The sequence below is a fragment of the Bos indicus x Bos taurus genome, chromosome 11, assembly GCF_003369695.1.
Source record: "Bos indicus x Bos taurus breed Angus x Brahman F1 hybrid chromosome 11, Bos_hybrid_MaternalHap_v2.0, whole genome shotgun sequence".
Classification (NCBI taxonomy): domain Eukaryota; kingdom Metazoa; phylum Chordata; class Mammalia; order Artiodactyla; family Bovidae; genus Bos; species Bos indicus x Bos taurus.
In genome coordinates, this window is record NC_040086.1 from 50,184,684 (window position 1) to 50,204,905 (window position 20,222).

The 20,222-nt window shown below is 39.6% G+C and overlaps 1 protein-coding gene and 1 pseudogene across 1 annotated transcript in view; both read left to right on the plus strand.

Moving 5' to 3' along the window:
* Positions 1-17,332, plus strand: part of SUCLG1 (succinate-CoA ligase alpha subunit) — a 34,851-nt gene extending 17,519 nt beyond the window's left edge. The window contains exons 6-9 of the mRNA XM_027555567.1: positions 6,854-6,937; positions 9,020-9,171; positions 15,414-15,602; positions 17,082-17,332. Coding sequence (XP_027411368.1) covers positions 6,854-6,937; positions 9,020-9,171; positions 15,414-15,602; positions 17,082-17,108 — 452 coding nt within the window. The 3' untranslated portion in view covers positions 17,109-17,332. The remainder of the gene's footprint in view (positions 1-6,853; positions 6,938-9,019; positions 9,172-15,413; positions 15,603-17,081) is intronic.
* Positions 4,381-6,847, plus strand: LOC113900673 (annotated as a pseudogene).
* Positions 17,333-20,222: the final 2,890 nt, after the last annotated feature.

Below are 20,222 nucleotides of genomic sequence, written 5' to 3' on the forward strand. Positions count from 1 at the left end.
AATAGATCTGCAAAGTGACTGTGTTCTAAACTCCCACTATCAATGTGTGAGTGTTCCAGTCGCTCCGTACTTAGGCTTTATGGGCCCTGTGCTGAGTTGCCTTTCTGATCACTACCCTGCTTTCTGAGGGGCCCATAAACCTCAAAAACAACTAAGAGAAGTTTAGGAAAGTTCTGTAGACCTTGGTCCTCAAGATGGCCATAACACATTGATGAGGAAGTCCTCTGGGAGACTGCCTTTAACTTAAAGGACTTTTAAAAAAATCGCCTGAAAGAAATACATGACACTACAAGATTTTCAAGGAGGTAATGGAGAAAAGATGACTTTTTTTGTACTAACTATTCCTATTTTGATACCATTACTAATATTCTCAGAAGCCTCATTAACTTCCAGTCCTTAAGCTAAGTGTTTAGGAAAAGGAAGGAATTTTCAGTCCCTTGGGTGTTTCTGAATAGGACATCATGTAATATAAGAGCAGTGCAATAGTATAGTGGCTTTCTAGTTTGTGTTAATGATAACTAAAATTGTATAACAGCTTAAGCTAATTGAGTATAATTGTAGAAAGTGATTAGATTCCAAACTGATATTTAATGATGCAGCATTTTTGCATTTATGTTAGAATTTTTACTCTCAACCTCATGTGACATACTTGACCCCTACATCTTTTTACAAGTTTTATTTTAATTAAACTTTTCATATTTAGATAATTATAAATTCACATGTAATCATAATACAGACAGATCTCTGTGTACCCTTTATTCACTGTCCCCCAATGATAATGTCTTGCAAAAAGATAATGCCATGTCACAATTAGTATATTGACATTATGAGAGACATAAGGAATTTTTCCATCACTACAGGAATCCCTCATCTTAACATTTTATAGCTATATCCACTTCCTTCCTACTCCTACTCCTTTTTTAATCCTTGGAAACTAATAATCCTCTTATTTTTTTTTTTTTTTTCTAAATTTTTTAAATTTCAGGAATGCTATATAAATGAGAGCATATAGTATATAGCCTTTGGAGATTGGTTATGTACACTTGGTATAATTCTCTGGAGATTCATTCAGATTATTGTATCAGTAGTTCATTCCTTTTTATGACTGAGTAGTATTCTAGGGTACAAATGTTTGTTGAACCAATCACGTGTTGAAAGATACTGGGATTGTTTCCAGTTTGGGGCTGTTAAAAGTAAGTCTGTTATAAACATTTGTGTACTAGTTTTTATATAACACAAAAAATCTTCATTTCTTTGGGATGAATGCCCAGGAGTGCAATTGCTGGGTTGGATAACAGTTGTGTGTTATTTATGAAACTGCCAAATTATTACCCATCGTGGCTATACTGGTTTACCTTTGCATCACCAGTGTACCCGTGATCCAGTTTTTCTGCATCCGTGCCAGCATTTGTAGTCATCCATTCTGATAAGTGTTCAGTGATACCTCATGGTGGTTTTTATGTACATTCCCCTAATGGTTAATGGTATTGAAAATTTTTTTGGGTATTTGTTTGTCATCTATATATCTTCTTCCCTGGTGGCTCAAATGGTAAAGTGTTTGCCTACAATGCAGGAGACCCAGGTTCAATCCCTGGATTGGGAAGATCTCCTGGAGAAGGAAATGGCAACCCACTCCAGTATTCTTGCCTGGGTTGCAGAGTCAGGCAAGACTGAGCCACTTCACTATCTCTTCTTCAGTGAAATGTTTCTTTGTGTTTTTTTGCCCCTGGTCTAATTGGTTACTGTTGAGTTTTGAGAGTTCTTTCTATGTTCTAGATACTAGTACTTTGTTGGATATGTAGCTTGCAAATATTTTCTCCCAATCTGTAGCTTGTGTTTTCATGCTTTTAATAGGATCTTTCAGAGAGCAAAAGTTTTTTCATTTTGATGAAATCTTACTTACTGACTTTTTTCTTTTGTAAAATATGCTTTTGACCTCAAGTCTAATAACTCTTTGCTTTGCCTTAAGTACCTATTTTTTCCTCAAAGTTTTATAGTTTTATGTATTTTTATTTGCTTGCCTGTGCTGCACGGCAGCTTGTGGGTTTTTAGTAATAGTTCCCTGACTAGGAATTGAACCCAGGCCCTCAGCAATGAGACTGCAGAGTCTAACCACTGGACTGCCAGTGAATTCCTGAATGTTTTGTAGTTTTACACTTAAATCCCATAGTCCATTTCAAATAATTTTTCTAGGTGTGAGATTTAGATCAAAATTCTTTTTGTCTATTTGTGTTTAGTTGCTTCAGCACCATTTATTAAAAAGATCATCTTTCTTTCATTGAATTGCTTTTGTATTTTTGTCAGTAAACATCTTATTTGTGTTGATCTATTTCTGGGTTTCATCAGTACTGCACAACTTTAATACTGTGTTGAAATAATAACTCTTAAAATTGGATGGATTGCTTTTTTGTACTTTACTCTTTTAAAAATTATTTTAGCTTTTCTAGTTTACTTTTTCATATAATTTCAAGGTAATCTTGTCTGTATCTACAGAAATTATTGCCGGGATTTTTATGTAAATTGTGTTAAATCTGTATGTCAGTCTCAGGTGAATAGACATGTTTACTCTGTTGAATATTCCAGTCCATGAATGCAGTATATCTTCATTTACTTAGATTGCCTTTGATTTCTTTCATGAGCATTGTACAGTTTTTAACATAAAAGTCCACTGTGTGTTTTGTTAGATTTATACTAAGTATTTCTTTTTATTGAAAAAAACCATTGTAAATTTTATTGTATTTTAATTCTGGTGTCCATGTGCCTGTGGCTAATATACAGAAATACAACTAATTTTTGTTTATCTTATATCTTGCCATATTGCTGTAGACCTTAGGGATTTCTTGGTAGAGTCCTTAGCATTTTCTATGTTAGACAACCCACATTATCTACAAATAGGGATAGTTTTATTTCTTCCTTTTAGGACACTCAAGAGAAAGTCTTTTTAACTATCCATGTTTTGCTTGTTACTGTGTTCTTCGTTCTTGAGGCTCCAGGGTTCCTTCTTATATCATTTCTCTTCTTTCTAGAGACCTTATTAATATATTAGCCATTCTTTGATGGTAGAACTGTTGGCAACAAATTCTTTACTTTCCCCTCATTTGAAAATGTTTTTATTTCCCCTTCATTCATAAAGACGAACATCACTGGGTACAGGATTTAGGGTTTACAGTTCTTTTAACAGTTAAAAAATGCTGACCCATTTCTTGATTCCATGGGTTCTGATGAAAAAACTGATATCGTTTGAGTTGTTTTTTCATGTATAGGAAGGTGTTATTTTTCTCTTGCTGCTTTCAAAATTTTTTTTTTTTTTGAGGGGAGTCTTTGATTTTCTGAAGTATATTAGAAGTTTTGGTGTGAATTTCTTTGGATTTATCCTGTTTTTAGTTTGCTCACCTTCTCACATGTAGATTTTGGTAAAACATTATTTCCTCAAGCACTGTTTCAGCCCCATGTTCTTTTTTCTCTCCTTCCAGGACTGTGATACAGGAATATTCAATCTTTTGTTACCATTCCATAGGTCCCTGAGGTTCTGCTCATTGTTTTTTCCTAGTCTGTTCTCTCTGCTATTCAGGTGGGGTAATTTCCATTGTTTTATCTTTCATTTCACTGATTTTTTTTCCTCTCTGCTCTCCATTATGCTATTTAACTCATCCACTGAGCTTTTAGCTTTGGTTATAGTACTTTTCAGTTCTAAAATTTCTATTTGGTCCCTCTATATCTTCTTTTTCTTTTTTAAGTGAGGCTTCCTTCAAATTTCTTTGATAAAGCTTCTATTTTTTGATTTATTTAGAGCATGTTCATAATTATTGAAAGTTTTTATCATGAATTCTTCAAATTTCTTGTCAGATAATTCTAATATCCCCTCATCTTGTGATTAGCATCTATTGATTGTTTTTTTTTTGTTTTTTTTTTTTTTAATTCAGTTTGAGATCTTCCTGATTTTTGGTAGGTCAGATGATCTTTGGTTGAAACCTGAAAGTGTGGGCTATTGTATTATGAGGTCTGGGTTTTATGTGAACCTTCTGTTTTACCTGACTTAATTCACACTGCTTCAGCAGGGAATGTGGGGGAGGTACCTTGTTCCTGCCAGGTAGAGGTAGAAGTCAAGTCCCTTCTTGCTTCTATTGCCAGAGTAAGTGGGCTCCTACTCACCGGGGATAACAGTTGCAGCTCCTTACTCGGTCTCCCCTGACACTAGTGAGGATGGACTTGTTATTGCTGGGTGGTAGTAAAAGCCCTGACTCTCCACTAGGCCTTTTCTGATCCCAGGAAATGGAGAGAGGCCTCACTGCTGCCAGATGAGGATGGACATCCAGGCTTTTCCCCTGGTTCCCACTGGCACCATAGGGGTGGGGCGGGACTCAGTGCCAGCTTGTGTAGATGAGAGTCCTGGTTGTGTACACGCTGGTGGGCGTGCTGCCAGGGTGCCTCATTACGGCCTTGTAAACGTAAAGTCTAGGTTTCTTTTTCGGCCTTTGCTTATGTGAGTAGAGGTAGAGCCACAGTTTTTTCTGTAGTGCATAGTTGGTATGGAGTGGTTGTTGTCTGAAAGTTTTCTGTTTTGCTAGATTGTCCTTCTCTTGGTTCTTTTGCTAAAGAAAGCTGCTGTTTGGGTGGGGAGTTCTGTGCCTTTATGTGAGCTTCTTTATCTTTGTATCTGGGACACATGAGGCAAAAGGAAACTTGGAAACACTTCATTGTTTTACTTGAGTTTCAAGGTCTCTAGGACTCTACCTTCTATCTAACTTTCAGAGATTTCTTGTATTTGTTTTATATGTAGTGTCTAGGACTTTTACTTGTATTTAGCAGGAAGAATACAGGAAAATACCTCTGCTTTTTGGAAGCAGAAGTATCCCTATGGTAGATATTTTTAAGTGATAGTCTCTTTTATTATATATATACTTCAAGGATGGCAGGAGTAATCTACCCTAAAAACATTGCTTTCATTACCTTAAATGTGTGTACTTTGCATTTATATAAATTATATATCATTTTTGTATGTATATAAATTATATATCACTTTCATTTTAGATGAAATCCCCTCAAAAGAATGATAAAATCCTAGTACCACTATTCACTGATTATTATACTGATCATCAAAAGGCTAGAATAGATAAAATAGTTTTGCTTCCCAGTAATCTAGGGTGTTGCATGAACAGGAACATGATTCTATCATAAGAATCAAGTAGAAATGTAAAGGAGACTAGGTAATTACATACAAAGAAATACAACTAAGTTACTTATTGTCTTTGATTTAAAAGCTAAATGCACCAAATGTACATAGGTGTTACCTACCTACCCTTCTCATTTATGAAAGGTCTCATAAAGGAAGGGCTATGTTGAAGAGAGAGGTTATAGACCGGAAGCTCTTGAGAGTAGGGAAAACTGATGAATGAGACACATGGGGTATGGTCTTATTGGTTGTCATTTGTTGTGAGACAGGGTCCACATAGTGATTGGTTTTAAAACTGTCACCAGTTAGATTTTGTTTAAGAGGGTGATTGTACTCCATAAATTTTCAGTTTTGACCTATTTGGTACATATTTACTGAATTCCTTTTGTGCCTGAACTGTGCTCTATATGGGAACTCATGGGTGGGGAAAACAGTCTCATTTACTAACCCCTGGAAGTTACAAGTCCAACAGAAAAGATAATCACTGCAGAATCTCCAACAGCATTAGTGGGCTCTACTGATCAATGTAGGAAAGCAGGACTTCTGACTTGAGGAATTTGTGTGGTCAGGAGACAGAAAGCCTAACTATGAATGTATTTTCTGAAACCGGGGTTATTAACCAAAGGTTAATACTTGAAATACTCTGGCCACCTCATTCGAAGATTTGACTCATTGGAAAAGACCCTGATGCTGGGAGGGATTGGGGGCAGGAGGAGAAGGGGACCACAGAGGATGAGATGGCTGGATGGGATCACTGACTCAATGGACATGAGTTTGAGTGAACTCTGGGAGTTGGTGATGGACAGGGAGGCCTGGCATGCTGCAATTCATGGGGTCACAAAGAGTCGGACACGACTGAGTGACTGAACTGAACTGAATACTTGAAATTTATGCCTTCTTTTTTTCCATGTGGACCTTTATATAGATTTATTGTTCCATTTTACTTTGTATGCACCAGAAGGTCATTTTTTGTGGAAGACTTCAGGTATCTCTTAAACTGCTTTTGTAGTCATAAAACAACCCTAACTAGCTGGATCTCGTGCATGCAGATGGCATCACCTGGAACTTGAGAAGCCATACAAGGGTCTTGAAGGCCCGGTGAAGGACAACCACCAGGAACAAACTAAAAGGGCAGAAGTCCAGGAATGTATTCCACGTAGCCAGCCAAAAAAACTTAGGGTTCAAAAATAAAGTGAACCAGTTACCACTAATTTTAAGAAGATAAACACTGTGAATGATTAAAAAGTTCAAAGAGTGAATCAAACTCTTGTAGATATACAGAAGGAACTTGCAAACTTCCCAAAAAACCTTTCCATTGAACCTCTGAAGAAACAGTTGATTTCTCAGCAGTGTCAAGAAAATGTACCACAGTTAATGTTGATGAGGCTACAGAACTAGTGGCTCAGTTGTAATACATTGGTGATGCATCAAAAAAAACAATAAATTAAATGTTTTATATATTAAAAAAACCCTAACTAATAAAATCCTTTCTTTTTCTAACTTTTAAAACCTCCCTGCTATAATTTAGGCCTTTTCTGCTTATTCCATGACCTGATGGTGTTGTTTGTTTGGAGGACAAATTGTGGAATGGGTTCTTTATATACATGTGTTTGTGATTTATTTTACTATATGAGAGTCACATGAGCACTCTCTAATATTGCTGAGTTCTGCTTCTTTAAGGTATCGTGTCTAGATCCGGCACCCTGACTTACGAAGCGGTTCACCAGACAACACAAGTTGGATTGGGGCAGTCTTTGTGTGTTGGTGAGGACTTTTTCTAAACTCATTTTATTGGAGTTCAGTGTCTTCACTGAATAAGTGTAATAATAATTATTGGTTTGACTATTTGTGAGAGATTTTGATGTCATTTTATGAAAAAGCTGTTATGATCTTGAGTTTAATTTGCTTATACATGAAGCTGGCTGTTAACATTTTCAAGATTCACGGTCCAGGATTTAACTCCCATGTTTCAGAACAAACATCCTGGGGTGTAGTCCCTGAAAACAGGACTCACTTTGCTTGTTGTGAAGCAGTGGTCCTTCAGGATAGGACTTTGGTCACTGTCTTGGCATTGTGTTATCATTGCCAGCTGTCATTCAGTGCTTCACAGTTACCGAATTCTTTGCCAATCATTGTCTCATTCTTTAAGGGCAACCCTCTGAGGCACCGCTGAGCTGGCACAGAGTCCTGTGGTAGCTTGATTGGTGGGTGGAGGAGGGTTGAGCTCCCTGGACCCTCTCTCTTTGCCCCATCGTACTGCCTCCCATTTACAAAAGGGTTTTTACATTTTAAAATAATTTTGATATTTTTTGCCAAAAGCCAGGCAAATTTCTCATTTTTATAACAATTCCTTCATGTTTTTAGACCATCTTTTAAAAGCTTTTCAAAGGCAGCTTTTGATGATAAAATTATGAAATATAACCCTGGAGTATTTTTATTGACTCAAATTGATAAAATCAGTATTAAACATTAAATGAGCTTTTCTATGTGCAAAAGTACAATCTTCAAGACAAGGTAACTTAACTAGTGGCCAGTTCCATCTTCTCTAGCCTCTGTTTTTAATCTGTAAATTGAGAGTAGTAATTCCCCTCTCACAGAGAGTATGCTGCTTCTGTTGCTGCTAAGTTGCTTCAGTCGTGTCCGACTCTGTGCCACCCCATAGATGGCAGCCCACCAAGCTCCCCCGTCCCTGGGATTCTCCAGGCAAGAATACTGAAGTGGGTTGCCATTTCCTTCTCCAATGCATGAAAGTGAAAAGTGAAAGTGAAGTCGCTCAGTCGTGTCCGACCCTCAGCGACCCCATGGACCGCAGCCTACTAAGCTCCTCCATCCATGGGATTTTCCAGGCAAAAGTACTAGAGTGGGGTGCCATTGCCTTCTCTGAAGTTTATAACTTAAAAATTTAGAAAGTGGCCCCCAGTGGAGGGAATCTTGACTTGAATCCGATCTAAGTACTTGTGCTAAAATGCCATGTGTTTGTGGTAGAGCCCCTGTGTGTGGTCTTTGTCATCTCCCACTCCAGGTTAGAGGGAAGAGGGATCAGGACACCTACTCCACCCACTGCAGAGACGTGTGTCTTAACTTGTGAGTGATTCCTCTGCAGTGTCCCTCATCAGACAGTTACTTAGTGCAAAGAAATTTTTTTTTCTTTTTTTGCTGTAGAAGAAATATCCGGTATTTCTAATATGGCATTAAGTGTCCAATATGGTAGTAAGGTTTGCAGTTCATGTGAACAGTAACAAATCACAACAAATTGCCACAGTGAGGGTAATAGCATACCCTCACACACACCCACCCACCCTGCCAAATGAGCTAATCAAGATACTATTATACTTCATTAACCTTTTGTGCTAGGAGATTATAAAGGAAACTTTTTGATTATAATATGAAGTAGTATAATTATTTTTAATTTCAGAATTAATTGCCTGTTATATACAAAGTACTGATACTGAGCTACTCACCAGAACTCAGTGGTTAAAAGTTACAGCTTACTAAAAAGCTAATGTGTTTTCAAAAGTCATGTTCTTCTAATTAGGGGAACTATATAGAATGCTCATTAAAGAGCTATGTAGGAGTAATTTTGGGGGAGGGAAGAGTCCTGATAAGGAGCCAAAGAAAAAGATGACTCTTTTTGTGACTAACAAGACCCAACCACCATTTAACATTCATGTAATATTATAAGCAGAAATAAGTCTAGCATTTTATGATTTTTTAAATGTTAAATGCAAGAGTGATGACACATTTAAAAATATTCATAAGAAGGGCATAGGCAAAATAAGAAACCTGTTGAAACAATATTTCCTGACTTAATTTTCAGAGGGTGTTGAATTTCTTTGACTTTTCCAGGCATTGGAGGCGATCCTTTCAATGGAACAGACTTTACAGACTGCCTTGAAATCTTTCTGAATGATCCGGCCACAGAAGGCATCATATTGATTGGTGAAATTGGTGGTAATGCCGAAGAAAATGCTGCAGAATTTTTGAAGCAACATAATTCAGTAAGTTTGGCTGTGGAAAAATACAGCACTCTGCTCTTGAATAATATCACAGGTTTGCTTTAGAAGTTGTTTTTGTTTAAAGATGAATTTTTTAAGCAAACATGAAAGGTAAAATTAAATCTTATTGAGCTGAGCCTGGAACACTGGCCACTCAGGGAATGTAGGACTCTGTCTGGGTTGATTCTCCTCCCCATTTCCCTTGATGCCTGTTCTTGGCTTCTCTAATGAATCCTCCCTCCAGGCATCTCCTTTACCTTCCTGGTAGGTCCAGAACTTTCAGGCCATCAGCCTGTCACTTGACCGGCACATTTCCATTTTCACCTGTCATTGATGTCCTTTCTCCTGACCTCAGGGGATGTGTGTTCTTTCTCTTTGTCAAGGCTGGCTGTCTAGTGATCCTGTCCTTTATACCCTTTTCCAGGATTTTGTCTCCCTCTAGCTTCAGTCTTTCCTCATAGAGTAGCACTTTGCTCCAAAGGTCAAGTGGAAAAGCTTTATTGACTGTCCTATGAAGGCTTTCCTTGTTGCCTCTCCCTTTGAATTAAACAAAAAAGAATAGTGTGGTATTGTATCATAATTTCATTTAACTCAAGGGAATTAAGCTCTGTTTCTGGGGCGAAGGAGGGTGGTGGGAAGAGAGCGGGGGCATAGTAAAGACAGAAGCAGCTTGGTGCCCGACAGTCCCCTCCCCCATCACTGAGCGTGTGTGCTCTGAATCACTGTGGCCAAGGCCTGGGGAGCTCATGCAGATGGCTTCCAGGGTGTCCATGACACTGACGAATGAGTGAAGAGTGAAGGTGAATCTTCAGGGGGCTGGGCAAGAGGGCAGAGAGAACTTGTGTCTATGCTTGTGAAAGAGATTGAGAGTAAGTGTGTCAAAATTAAATGCCACAGAAAAATAATGAGTACCGGAGAGTTAAAGGAAAGGATGATATTACCTGCAGAATAGCCTATGCAAAACGATGCATATCTATGCATTGCTGTTGTTTAGTTGCTTAGCCGTGTCTGACTCTTTGCAACCCCATGGACTGTAGCCCCCCAACCAGGCTCCTTTGTCCATGGAGTTTTCCAGGCAAGAATACTGGAGCAGGTTGCCATTTCCTTCTCCATATTTATATGTAATTGAAGGAATTTTCAAAGGCTCTTTTGAATCTACGTGATTTTCTTCAGTGGTAATTTTAAGAGTTCCTCTTATTCTGGTGAACTTTCCTGGTAGTTAAGATGGAAAAGAATCTGCCTGTAGTGCAGGAAACCTGGGTTCAATCCCTGGGTCGGGAAGATCCCCCGGAGAAAGGAATGGCTACCCACTCCAGTATTGTTGCCTGGAGAATTGCATTGACAGAGAGGCCTAGCGGGCTACAGTCCATGGGGTTACAAAGAGCCGGACGTGACAGAGCGACTAATGCTTTTACTTTACTCTCTGGATCTCTTTCTTTATATTCTATTCATTCCCTAATCCTCAGCAATTAGGTTTTGTCTGCCACTTAGAAGCTGTGTGACCTTGGGCTTGTTCCTTAACTTCACTGTGCCTCAGTTTCCTCACGGGCTAAATAGGGACACAGTAGAGCTTCCCTCGGTGCTGTCGTAGGGCTGTGGAGATACATGGCGCAGAGCTGCCCCGGGCATGTGGTCAGCACTTTCGGTGGGCTGCTGCTGTGCTCTCCACGCTGGCACTGCTTTGGGTGAAGCCAGCAGTGGCCTCCGTTCATCCTGCTGGCCCTTCTCATCTTTATCCTTTCCCAGATTTACCCTTTGTGCTTATTCCCTAAGTGTAACTGTTCACAGTGTATAAACAACGTTGTACTTCATGCAGAAATAAAAGTCATCTTTTATTTCTCTCGCAGCTCTTGCTTCCCCTCAGTTACTGAGATCTGTCTCTGAGATCTTAGTAGTTTGTGGAGATTCAAAGTATCATCATCTGTAATTAGACCCTCTGCTCCGGTTCAGTCTCTTATCTTATGTCACCTGGACCATCTCAGTAATATTTTTTCCTGATATCTCTGCTCCTTTCCCTCCCGCCTGGCCAACCTGCTGTTTGCCATCCATGTGGGATAAAGGGCAGACTTAGCGTGGCTTTCCAGCCCCCTACATACTACCCTGACACTCCTTTTCAGACCCATGTCCCGTCTCATGTGCTGCTTGTTTTCATCCTTGCTTGCCTTTGCTTGTTCCTTCTGCAAGGCATGCTGAACACCTGACTCTTGCTCCTGTGGACAGCAAACAACTGCTATGGCCTTGCTGCCCAGCCCAGTCCTCTGGCGTATTAGGAGGCAATAAATGGTGAATAAGTGAAAGAGTAGGTAAATTGGTAGGAGACTGGAGTAAAATGATATGCGTCTCTCAAATTTAGAAAGAGTGTGAAGTTTAAAATTTAAAAACTGACTTAATTTTACAAAAAAAAAGAAAAACCACTTAAGTTAATATGACATAGTCATCCCTTGCTGTCCATGGGCAGTACCCCTGCTGACACCAAAATCCGTGGATGCTCAAGTCCCTTATATAAAACAGTGTAGAATTTGCATATAACCTACTTATACCCTCCTGTATACCGTGAATCATCTCTGGATTACCTACAATAACTAATAAAATGTAAATGCTGTGTACATAGTTGTTAGTTTGGCAGATTTAAATTTTGCTTTTTGAAACTTTCTGGGGTTCCTCCCCTGCCCCACCAGACGTTTTCCGGGTGCGGCTGGTTGAATTCTCCAGTGTGCAGACCTCGTGGTTGACGGAGAGCCAGCTGCACACTATGTTAAAGTGAATTTTAAAATGTGTTTAGAATACACAAATCCCTTGATGGGAAAAGCTAAACTTTACATTTTGTTTCATTTGCCATGTTTTCCTATTACTGATTGGTCTCACGGAGCTAAATTTTACTGAGGACCTACTGTGTACAAGCTTCTAGGTTGAACGGTGCAGGTGACATACTAAACGCTTAGCATGGTAACTGACACGGAGTGAATAGGGTAATCTTGTGTCCTGCGAGGACTGTACTATCATCATTATAATGACAGTAGTTATCTGCAGGAGTAATGTTTTTTAACCTTTATCTTGATGCTTTGAGTAGATGTTTTTGTCTTTTTTTGAGTAAGGAAACTGGCAACTTGCCAATGGTAAGTACTTCAGAGCTGAGGTTCCCTCCAGGTGTGCCTGACTTCTCCATTATACCAGCAGGGCTCAGGGACACGAAGCCATAGTCCTGGGCATCTGTTCGGATTCTGCTCGTGCCATCCTAACTCATCTTTTTGTTTTTAGTCTTTCACAGTTCACGTTTCTGTGTCCTGTTCTCACACTACAGTTCTTCATAGTCTTTTCTATTGTATTTTTCGGTCCTTAAAAAAAAAAATCTCAAGTGACTCTTCTTTGACAGTAGGACAGAGTATACATTTGTCAGACATCCTAGGTTCACGCTAATCATGTTTCCTTCTAATGTAATATTCTCACTATTTGAATATGGGGACGGAGGGATCCAGTGGAAAGTGGTGCCTCTCAAGTATCAGATGCTGACATTCTTTGCAAAGCACATGGTGAATAAATGATTTAGCTTTTTCTTTTTAATTCTCTCCTATAGTAGATGCTGGGCATACAGAAGTAAATGAAAACATAGGCTTGGCATTCAAAGAGTCATAGTCTAGGAGGGGACTCTGTGGGGAATAAGTCACGGCCAGTGTGCTGTGGGTCATGATAGAAAAGTGTCAAAGGCACAGCAGAGTCACTGAACAGAAAACGAGCAACTGAAGGGCATTTGTGGGGAGAGTGGGAGGAAGAGTCAGAAGGGTTAGCAGGGAAGAAGAGACTTGAGCCACGTCTTAAAAGGTAAGTCAGGATTTGCCAGGTATCCAAGGAGGATGGAGAACTTTCTCAGCAGAGGCCCAGAGGCAGAGCAGTCTGGCATTACTGGAGGATGAAGAGCAGGGAAGAGGGATGAGCACGAGGCTGGAGTCAGCAGTGTCAGACCATGTAGAACCTGTAGAATCTGGCATGCTGGTGCCTTCACGAGAGTCAAGTTAGTGGAAGCAAACTGTGCTAGTGAACTTGCACTGCCATGCGCTTAAAAAAAGTCAATTTTATTTAAGAATGTCCTTAATGAAGTAGTAAAGATTATTAATTTTATAAAGTCTTGACCCTCAAGTCAGTAGTTTTGTGGTGAAATGGAAAGTAAAGCACTGTCCTATTTGAATCGTGAGCTAAATTACCTGCTTTTTTCATGGACCACCAGTTTTACTGGAAAGAATGACTGCCAGGCACCCTGGTTATTGGGTATTTATTTGGTGAATCTTTTCTCAACAGTGAACAAAGCAGTCCTGCTGTGTTTGTGTGTGTTGTCAAGGAAAACAACTCATTGCATTTGTTGACAATGATTAAGTTTGAACTTTCAAATGAATATTTTTAGAATACTTGTTTCTGCCACCATGAACTTGACAACTTCCCCCTACTAAAGACTTCTCTAATGAGGCTGGAGGTGATAATGAAGAATGATTTGTTGATATTGAATGATGAAATGTATCAGTGTTTAGAAGATCTCTATAACTCAGTGAACCTATATTTTCCTTCTGACCAATGAATGTTACAAAATCATTATAGGTAAAAGATCCAAAAAAATGAATGGATTTTAAAGTAACAAAGGACTGTGGTTCTGGATTCCAGCATTGCATCATCATCATCTTCTTTAGTCCTTCAGTCGTGTCTGACTCTTTGTGACCTCATGGACTATATGGCCCACCAGGCTTCTCTGTCCATGGGATTTCCCAGGCAAGAATACTGGAGTGGCCTTCCATTTCCTTCTCCAGGGAACATTTCATCTAACCTTTAAGAAATTACCACTTGAAGAGGTCCGTTTCAGTGTCAAAGAATATCCTCAGTTATCTGACAGATATTTAAATATTTCTCCCTTTTTCAAGTACATATGTGTGTGAGGCCAGATTTTCTCTTGTACTTCAGCCAAAATAACATTTTTGCAGTAGATCTAACGTAAAAGCAGATATCAGAATCCATTTGCCTCTTATTAAATTAGACACTTAAGATTGACAAAAACGTAAAATAATGCCACTCTCCTCACTAAAATGTTTTTAAAAAATAGTTTTAAAAAATTATTTTAAGTGAATTAATAAATATTTATAAAATTTCTCAGCTTTCATTTCTAATACTATAAATATCAGATATAATCTACATTAAAAAAAGTTCTTTGGGATCCACAGTCATTTTTTTAAGTATAAGGGGTCTCAAGACCAAGTGATTTGAGAACTGCTGGTCTGGGAGAAGATAATAGTGCCTGAAGGCACCCAGATTCCACTTGTGCTCGGGTTCTGCTTTCTGTAGGCCGCTCTGTTTTACCTGGATGTCTTACTGCCTCTGAGTTACTATTGTGAACATGGTCTCTTCACTCACTGTGAAACATAACTGTATATTCATATGTTGCTCCATGACATCTATTAACTGATTGAGATATATATGTATTTTATATTATTTCTTCAGTAACATAAGTCTAGAGCACAGGAATTCTTTTTTTTCCTCCCACAGGAATTCTTATATTTCCTGTGTGTTGGGTTTTTATTTTTAACCTCAGAATCTACTGTTATGCTATGCTGTTTATGCATGTAGCAGTTGTGCATTAAAATGGATTTTTGTTGAATAAAACCAGTCCTGATCTTCCTTCTTAAACATCCTATAATGTTAGGAGAAAGGACCCTCAGCTCCCAATCTAATTTAGCTATTTCATTTCATAGATGAAGCAGCAGAGGTCTAGAGGTGATGGGCCTTGTCGAAGGTCCTGTCGCTTTAGTCAAGTAGAAATTGAGACTGGAGACTCCCACTCTTCAGTCCTTTCCAATATGCTATCTTTTTCTTTTAAACAAATTTATTAAAGGTAAACTAATAATGAATTAAGACAAAACAACCTGATCTGTGTCTTAATTTGTTATCACAAATCATAGAACTTACGTATTTTCAGTTTTTTTTTTCAAGTGGAAGCGTCACATGTGTATGTGGAAATCAGCTTATGCCAGTGAAGTTGAAGTTTAATATCTAAATAGTTAACAGTTTTGCTTCAGGATTGTTTTTGTGAGTTTGGAGGAAAAGTTGAGTCATCTCAAAGGAGAATGCAGTAGTTTCAGTCACAGCTCAGTATTTCTGTTGGTTTTCTTAGTGATGATGAGTTACTGGCCCCAACCATTTGTCATTTTCTGGCTGTCATGAATTGGAGGTCCAGTTTTGATCGGTGTGTTTAAAATCCCACTTTCCAGGGTCCCAAGGCCAAGCCTGTGGTGTCCTTCATTGCTGGTTTAACTGCTCCTCCCGGCAGAAGAATGGGTCACGCAGGGGCAATCATTGCTGGAGGAAAAGGTGGAGCTAAAGAGAAGATCGCAGCCCTGCAGAGTGCTGGGGTTGTGGTCAGCATGTCCCCAGCACAGCTGGGAACCACCATGTACAAGGTGAGCTGGAGCAGTGGCCTGAATGCTCCGAGGTTATGGGCCTTAAAGTGGAGGCCACACAGGTGGCCTGGGAACCATGGTCTTTTCTTCTGAGTCTCTTCTGTTTCTTTCATTCTGGTCTGCAGCTTAATGGTCTCTAGCAACCCCACCAAAATCCTAATATCCTAATTGAGCATGACCAGGAATAAGGTTCTGATTCAAAAACTTGATTCATTAAACATTTCCCTTTGCTATTTTGTGAGTAGTGAGATAGGATATATAAGAAAGGGTTTCAGAGTCCGTAAATGCTGTGAATTCCATTTTAGGAGTGGTGCAGAAAATTGCCTTGTGTTTTGTATTTTTCCATGGAGAGTCTTTGAGGTATAGTTGTACTGACTCCATAGGTATTTTTCCAGGGAGAGAGGTTGAAAACTGACTAAGAAGAAATAAAAACTGGGAGTCAGGATGGATGGAGACTAAAGACAAGGATGGGGATTTTTAGTTGGTGTCTTCTGTAATCTCTTTGCAGTGATTTTTGGCAGCCTATCTCTGATTGATCATTTAAGGCTCTTTCTCTTTACTTTTATGATGATTATAGACTTTACCAAAAAAAAAAAAAGGCAAACAAAAACCAAAATGTTGTACACATGCTGAAAACAGGCCCAGATAGTCTTCCCAGGAGGGAACATGTTTTGGCATAGTGTTCTTTGGCACTGTCCTAGAGATAATAAAATAAACTTATTGGTTTATTGAATCTTTGCATGATCCTGTCTTATGGAATATGCCACTGTGTGCCATAGTGTTTAAAAAAAATCTAGGTAGTTAGTACTGTGAGGAAGAATCTTCTTTATTTGAGAGAAGAGTGAGGAAGGGAAAAAGCAAATGCTTAAATTCTTATTGAAGACATGTATTACCATTTTACTCCAGTAGGTGGCAGCAGTCACCTACACATCCTGTTGTATTCTAATTATCACAATGTAGAGAAATTATTACAATCTAGAGAAACTGATTTTCAGTATTGTTGCCTTTTCATATATTTCTGAGGTTCTTGACGTTTTGTTTAAATCTTAACTAAATCTGTGTTTAATTTTATTCTCTGAGAAACTAAACAAACTTGTTTCCATTGCCTTATTAAAAGGGCTGTTGTGGCTCACGCATAGCATTACATGTTTGGATAAGCACAATCAAGTTTGTCAGCTCCTAACTATAATACTGCAGTAGAAAATAAGTACAATTTAAAACCTCTCAGCCTCTGCATTTAGGAGACATAAAGTCTTAAGTTCTGAATCTAGCTTAGAGAAATCAGACTGACACGGACTCATTTGAAAGCTGTCATTTTGTGTTCAAGCACCTCATCCCGGTATATTTTACCTCTATAATTTTTGGTTGCTCAAGGGATCCTAAAGACAAGAGGTTTCAGAATCACTTTGACCATGAATGTAATTTGAGGCTTTAATCTTTTTATCCCCTCTCTCTTCTCCTTTTCTTCTGTTCCTGTAGGAGTTTGAAAAGAGGAAGATGCTCTGAAAGAAAAACAGACAGAAAATTCCTTAAGCCTATGGATGAATCATTGTAGCAATGGGAGCAGTGGCTGTTTGCTTCTGATGTCCACTGACCGTCCGCCCGCCCACCTGTCGCTGGTCTTTTCAGCACAACAGGAAGCCAAAACAAGGTTTAGAGTGTCCTACACTGAGGTGTTTTCACCTCACTAAATAAGAGGAGCAGCCAATAAATCTACTACTTGATTTGAATACGGTTTTAGAGACTTTTTATTGTTCCACTGTGGGGATGGGGAGAGGGGGAGAATTGGAGGGGGCTTTGTGTGCACATGTGTGCCTGTGTGCATGGATGTGTCTTTCAGTGAGCTCTGTAGAGGACATTCTAATGAAAACTTTCGAGAGAATGAGTATAAACATTTCAGTTTGGCATTTATCATAGATAAAGAGTGACTAAGTTTCTTAGTAACTTAGTTGTTACTAAGTGAATTACAATTTTCTCAAATCTACATATTTAATAGTCTTCATCTTATAGGATAGTTTTGAGGATTGGGGATAAATATATGAAGTCCTTGGCATGTGATAAGGCAACCTAATTTATGCCAGTGCCACCATCAGTTATCGCTAGGATTATAGGTAGGAGCTCATCCAAGTTTCAGTTTTTGCCTAATTGGGGAGTGGAGAGTCTTCAATAATGCTTTGTTTTTCTGTGGTTCTGCAGAGGGCTGTTTCCTTCCCCACCCAGAGCCTACATTTCTCTGCTTGAGGTTTCAGACATTTCACTTTGAGAAAGCAGTTAGCCATCCTCTTGTTTGAAAGGAGCTTGTTAACAAACAATTCCAGTGGAGAAGCAAGAAAATATTCTCACATTGTGTAGCTGCCCTGAAGGAAACAAGAGCTTCTGAAAATAGTAATAGAAGAAGACCCTCAAGAAGGCTGTTTGGGGAGGCCTTTCTGGGGAGGAGTGATGAGTAGGTACTTCAGGGCTGGGAAGGTACCAGCCATGAAAAAGGAGGACACATACTCAGGCAAAGGCAGGGAGCAGGAAAGAGCTTGTTCTGGGGAGGTGCCTGAGAGGGGCTGGAGGAGGTTTGGAAGACTGGGGAAACAGGTGTTCTGGGAGCTCCCATGACTGCACAGGCTGCTGCGGGTGCAAAGAGCAGGTGTTGGGGGATGGATTTAGCCCAAGTATTCCGCCTGGGCCAAGGACCGTGTCTTGATGGGCTTTGGGTCAAGCAGACTTTAGTTCCTGTTTAGTTGTTTCCTCATCTTGAAAGTGGGGCTCATGACCCCATCCCACAGGGTGCCTGGGTAGAACATGCATTGTGCATATGTGAAAGCGGACTCTACCAGGGCTTTATGTCACCTCATAACACTTTTGTGGGGGGTTATTTTTTAAAATTATTTTTCTTACTTTTTTATTCCATAAACTCTTGAACTTGCCTCCTGCTTGTGCTCAGGGCAGCCCAGCTGACATGATGGCCAGGGAGGAAGTCACTTCCAGTCTCTCTGGTTGGCACCTCCAGGGCAGACAAGTCTTCTTTTGTCTGAGGCTTTGTGACAAGTAGACAATCCAGATGAGAGGCCAGTGACCTCAACATCCTTTGGAGGGTCCCAGATTCCAGGCTCAGCCCCCTATTCTTTCCCCAACACCCATCCCAAGATGACCCCTCTCTCCTCACACCTCTGGTCCTAAACCGGGAAGTTCAGTGCCCTCTTGACGCCTTCCCTCTCCCACCTGCCATCCTCCCTTTCTACTTCCCTTCGACTTTGCTTCCCATCTTCCCTTTCCAACCCCCGCAGCATCTTGAGAAGTTACCCACTCCTCATCTCTCACTGCTCTCTCCTCCTACAACTACTGCTCTGAGCAACTCAAACATACCTGAGCAGGATATTTGGTTCTGGTTTTTCTGATTTCATATTTACAAGCAAAAGGTAAAAGTTTAACTCATGACCCCAGTGCATTTTAAAAACTTTTATTACAGAAACTTTCAAACGTTTACAAAATGATTTTGGTAATATAATGAACTCCTGTGCACCCATCACCCAGCTATGACAATGACCAACATTTTGCTATTACTGTATGTCTACCTGCCATACAGACATACAAAAACCCATTCCTGCCAGTGTTTTTATTGTGATAGGTGTTTTGTCGGTAAAATTTATATTTGCTGAAATGCATAAATCTTAGCTGTGCATATTTAACAAATGGACAGAGGTATGTAACCACACCCTAATGAGGATATACAACATTTTCTTCATGTGAGAGAGTTCCATCCTATTCCCCCAATAGATAATCTGTATTTTTATTCACCTTAAATTAGTTTTTGTCTGTTATAGAAATGTATATGAAAGGATTGCTATTGTATGTAGTCTTTTTTTTTTAATTTGTATTTTTAAGTGGAGAATAATTGCTTTACAATGTTGTGTTGGTTTCTGCTGTACAACATGAATCAGCTCTAATATACGTATATCCTCTTCATCTTGGGCCTCCCTCCCCATTGCACCACTCTAGGTTGTCACAGAGTGCCAGGCTGAGCTCCCTGTTATACAGCAACTTCCCACTAGCTATCTATTTTACATATGGTAATGTATGTTTTTCAATGCTACTTTCTCAATTCCTCCCACCCTCTCCTTCCCCAGCTGTGTCTCTATTCCTGCCCTGCAAAAAAGTTCATCAAGACACATGTACCCCAGTGTTCATTGCAACACTGTTTGTAGTAGCTAGGACATGGAAGCAACCTAGATGTCCATTGGCAGATGAATGGGTAAAGAAGTTGTGGTACATACATATAATGGAACATTGCTGCACTGTGCTGCATGCTCGGTTGCTCAGTCGTGTCCGATACTTTGTGACCCCCATGGACTATATGGCCGGCTCCTCTGTCCGTGGGATTCTCCAGACAAGAATACTAGGGTGCGTTGCCATTTCCTTCTTCAGGGAATCTTCCCAGCCCAGGAATCAAACCTGTGTCCAGCATCTCCTGCATTGGCAGGCAGATTCTTTTCCCATGGAGCCATCTGGGAAGCCCCTATGGTGGAATATTACCCATCCATAAAAAGGAATGAATTTGAGTTAGTTGAACTGTGGTGGATGAACCTAGAGCTAGTTAATACAGAGTGCAGTAAGAAAGAAAAGCAAATA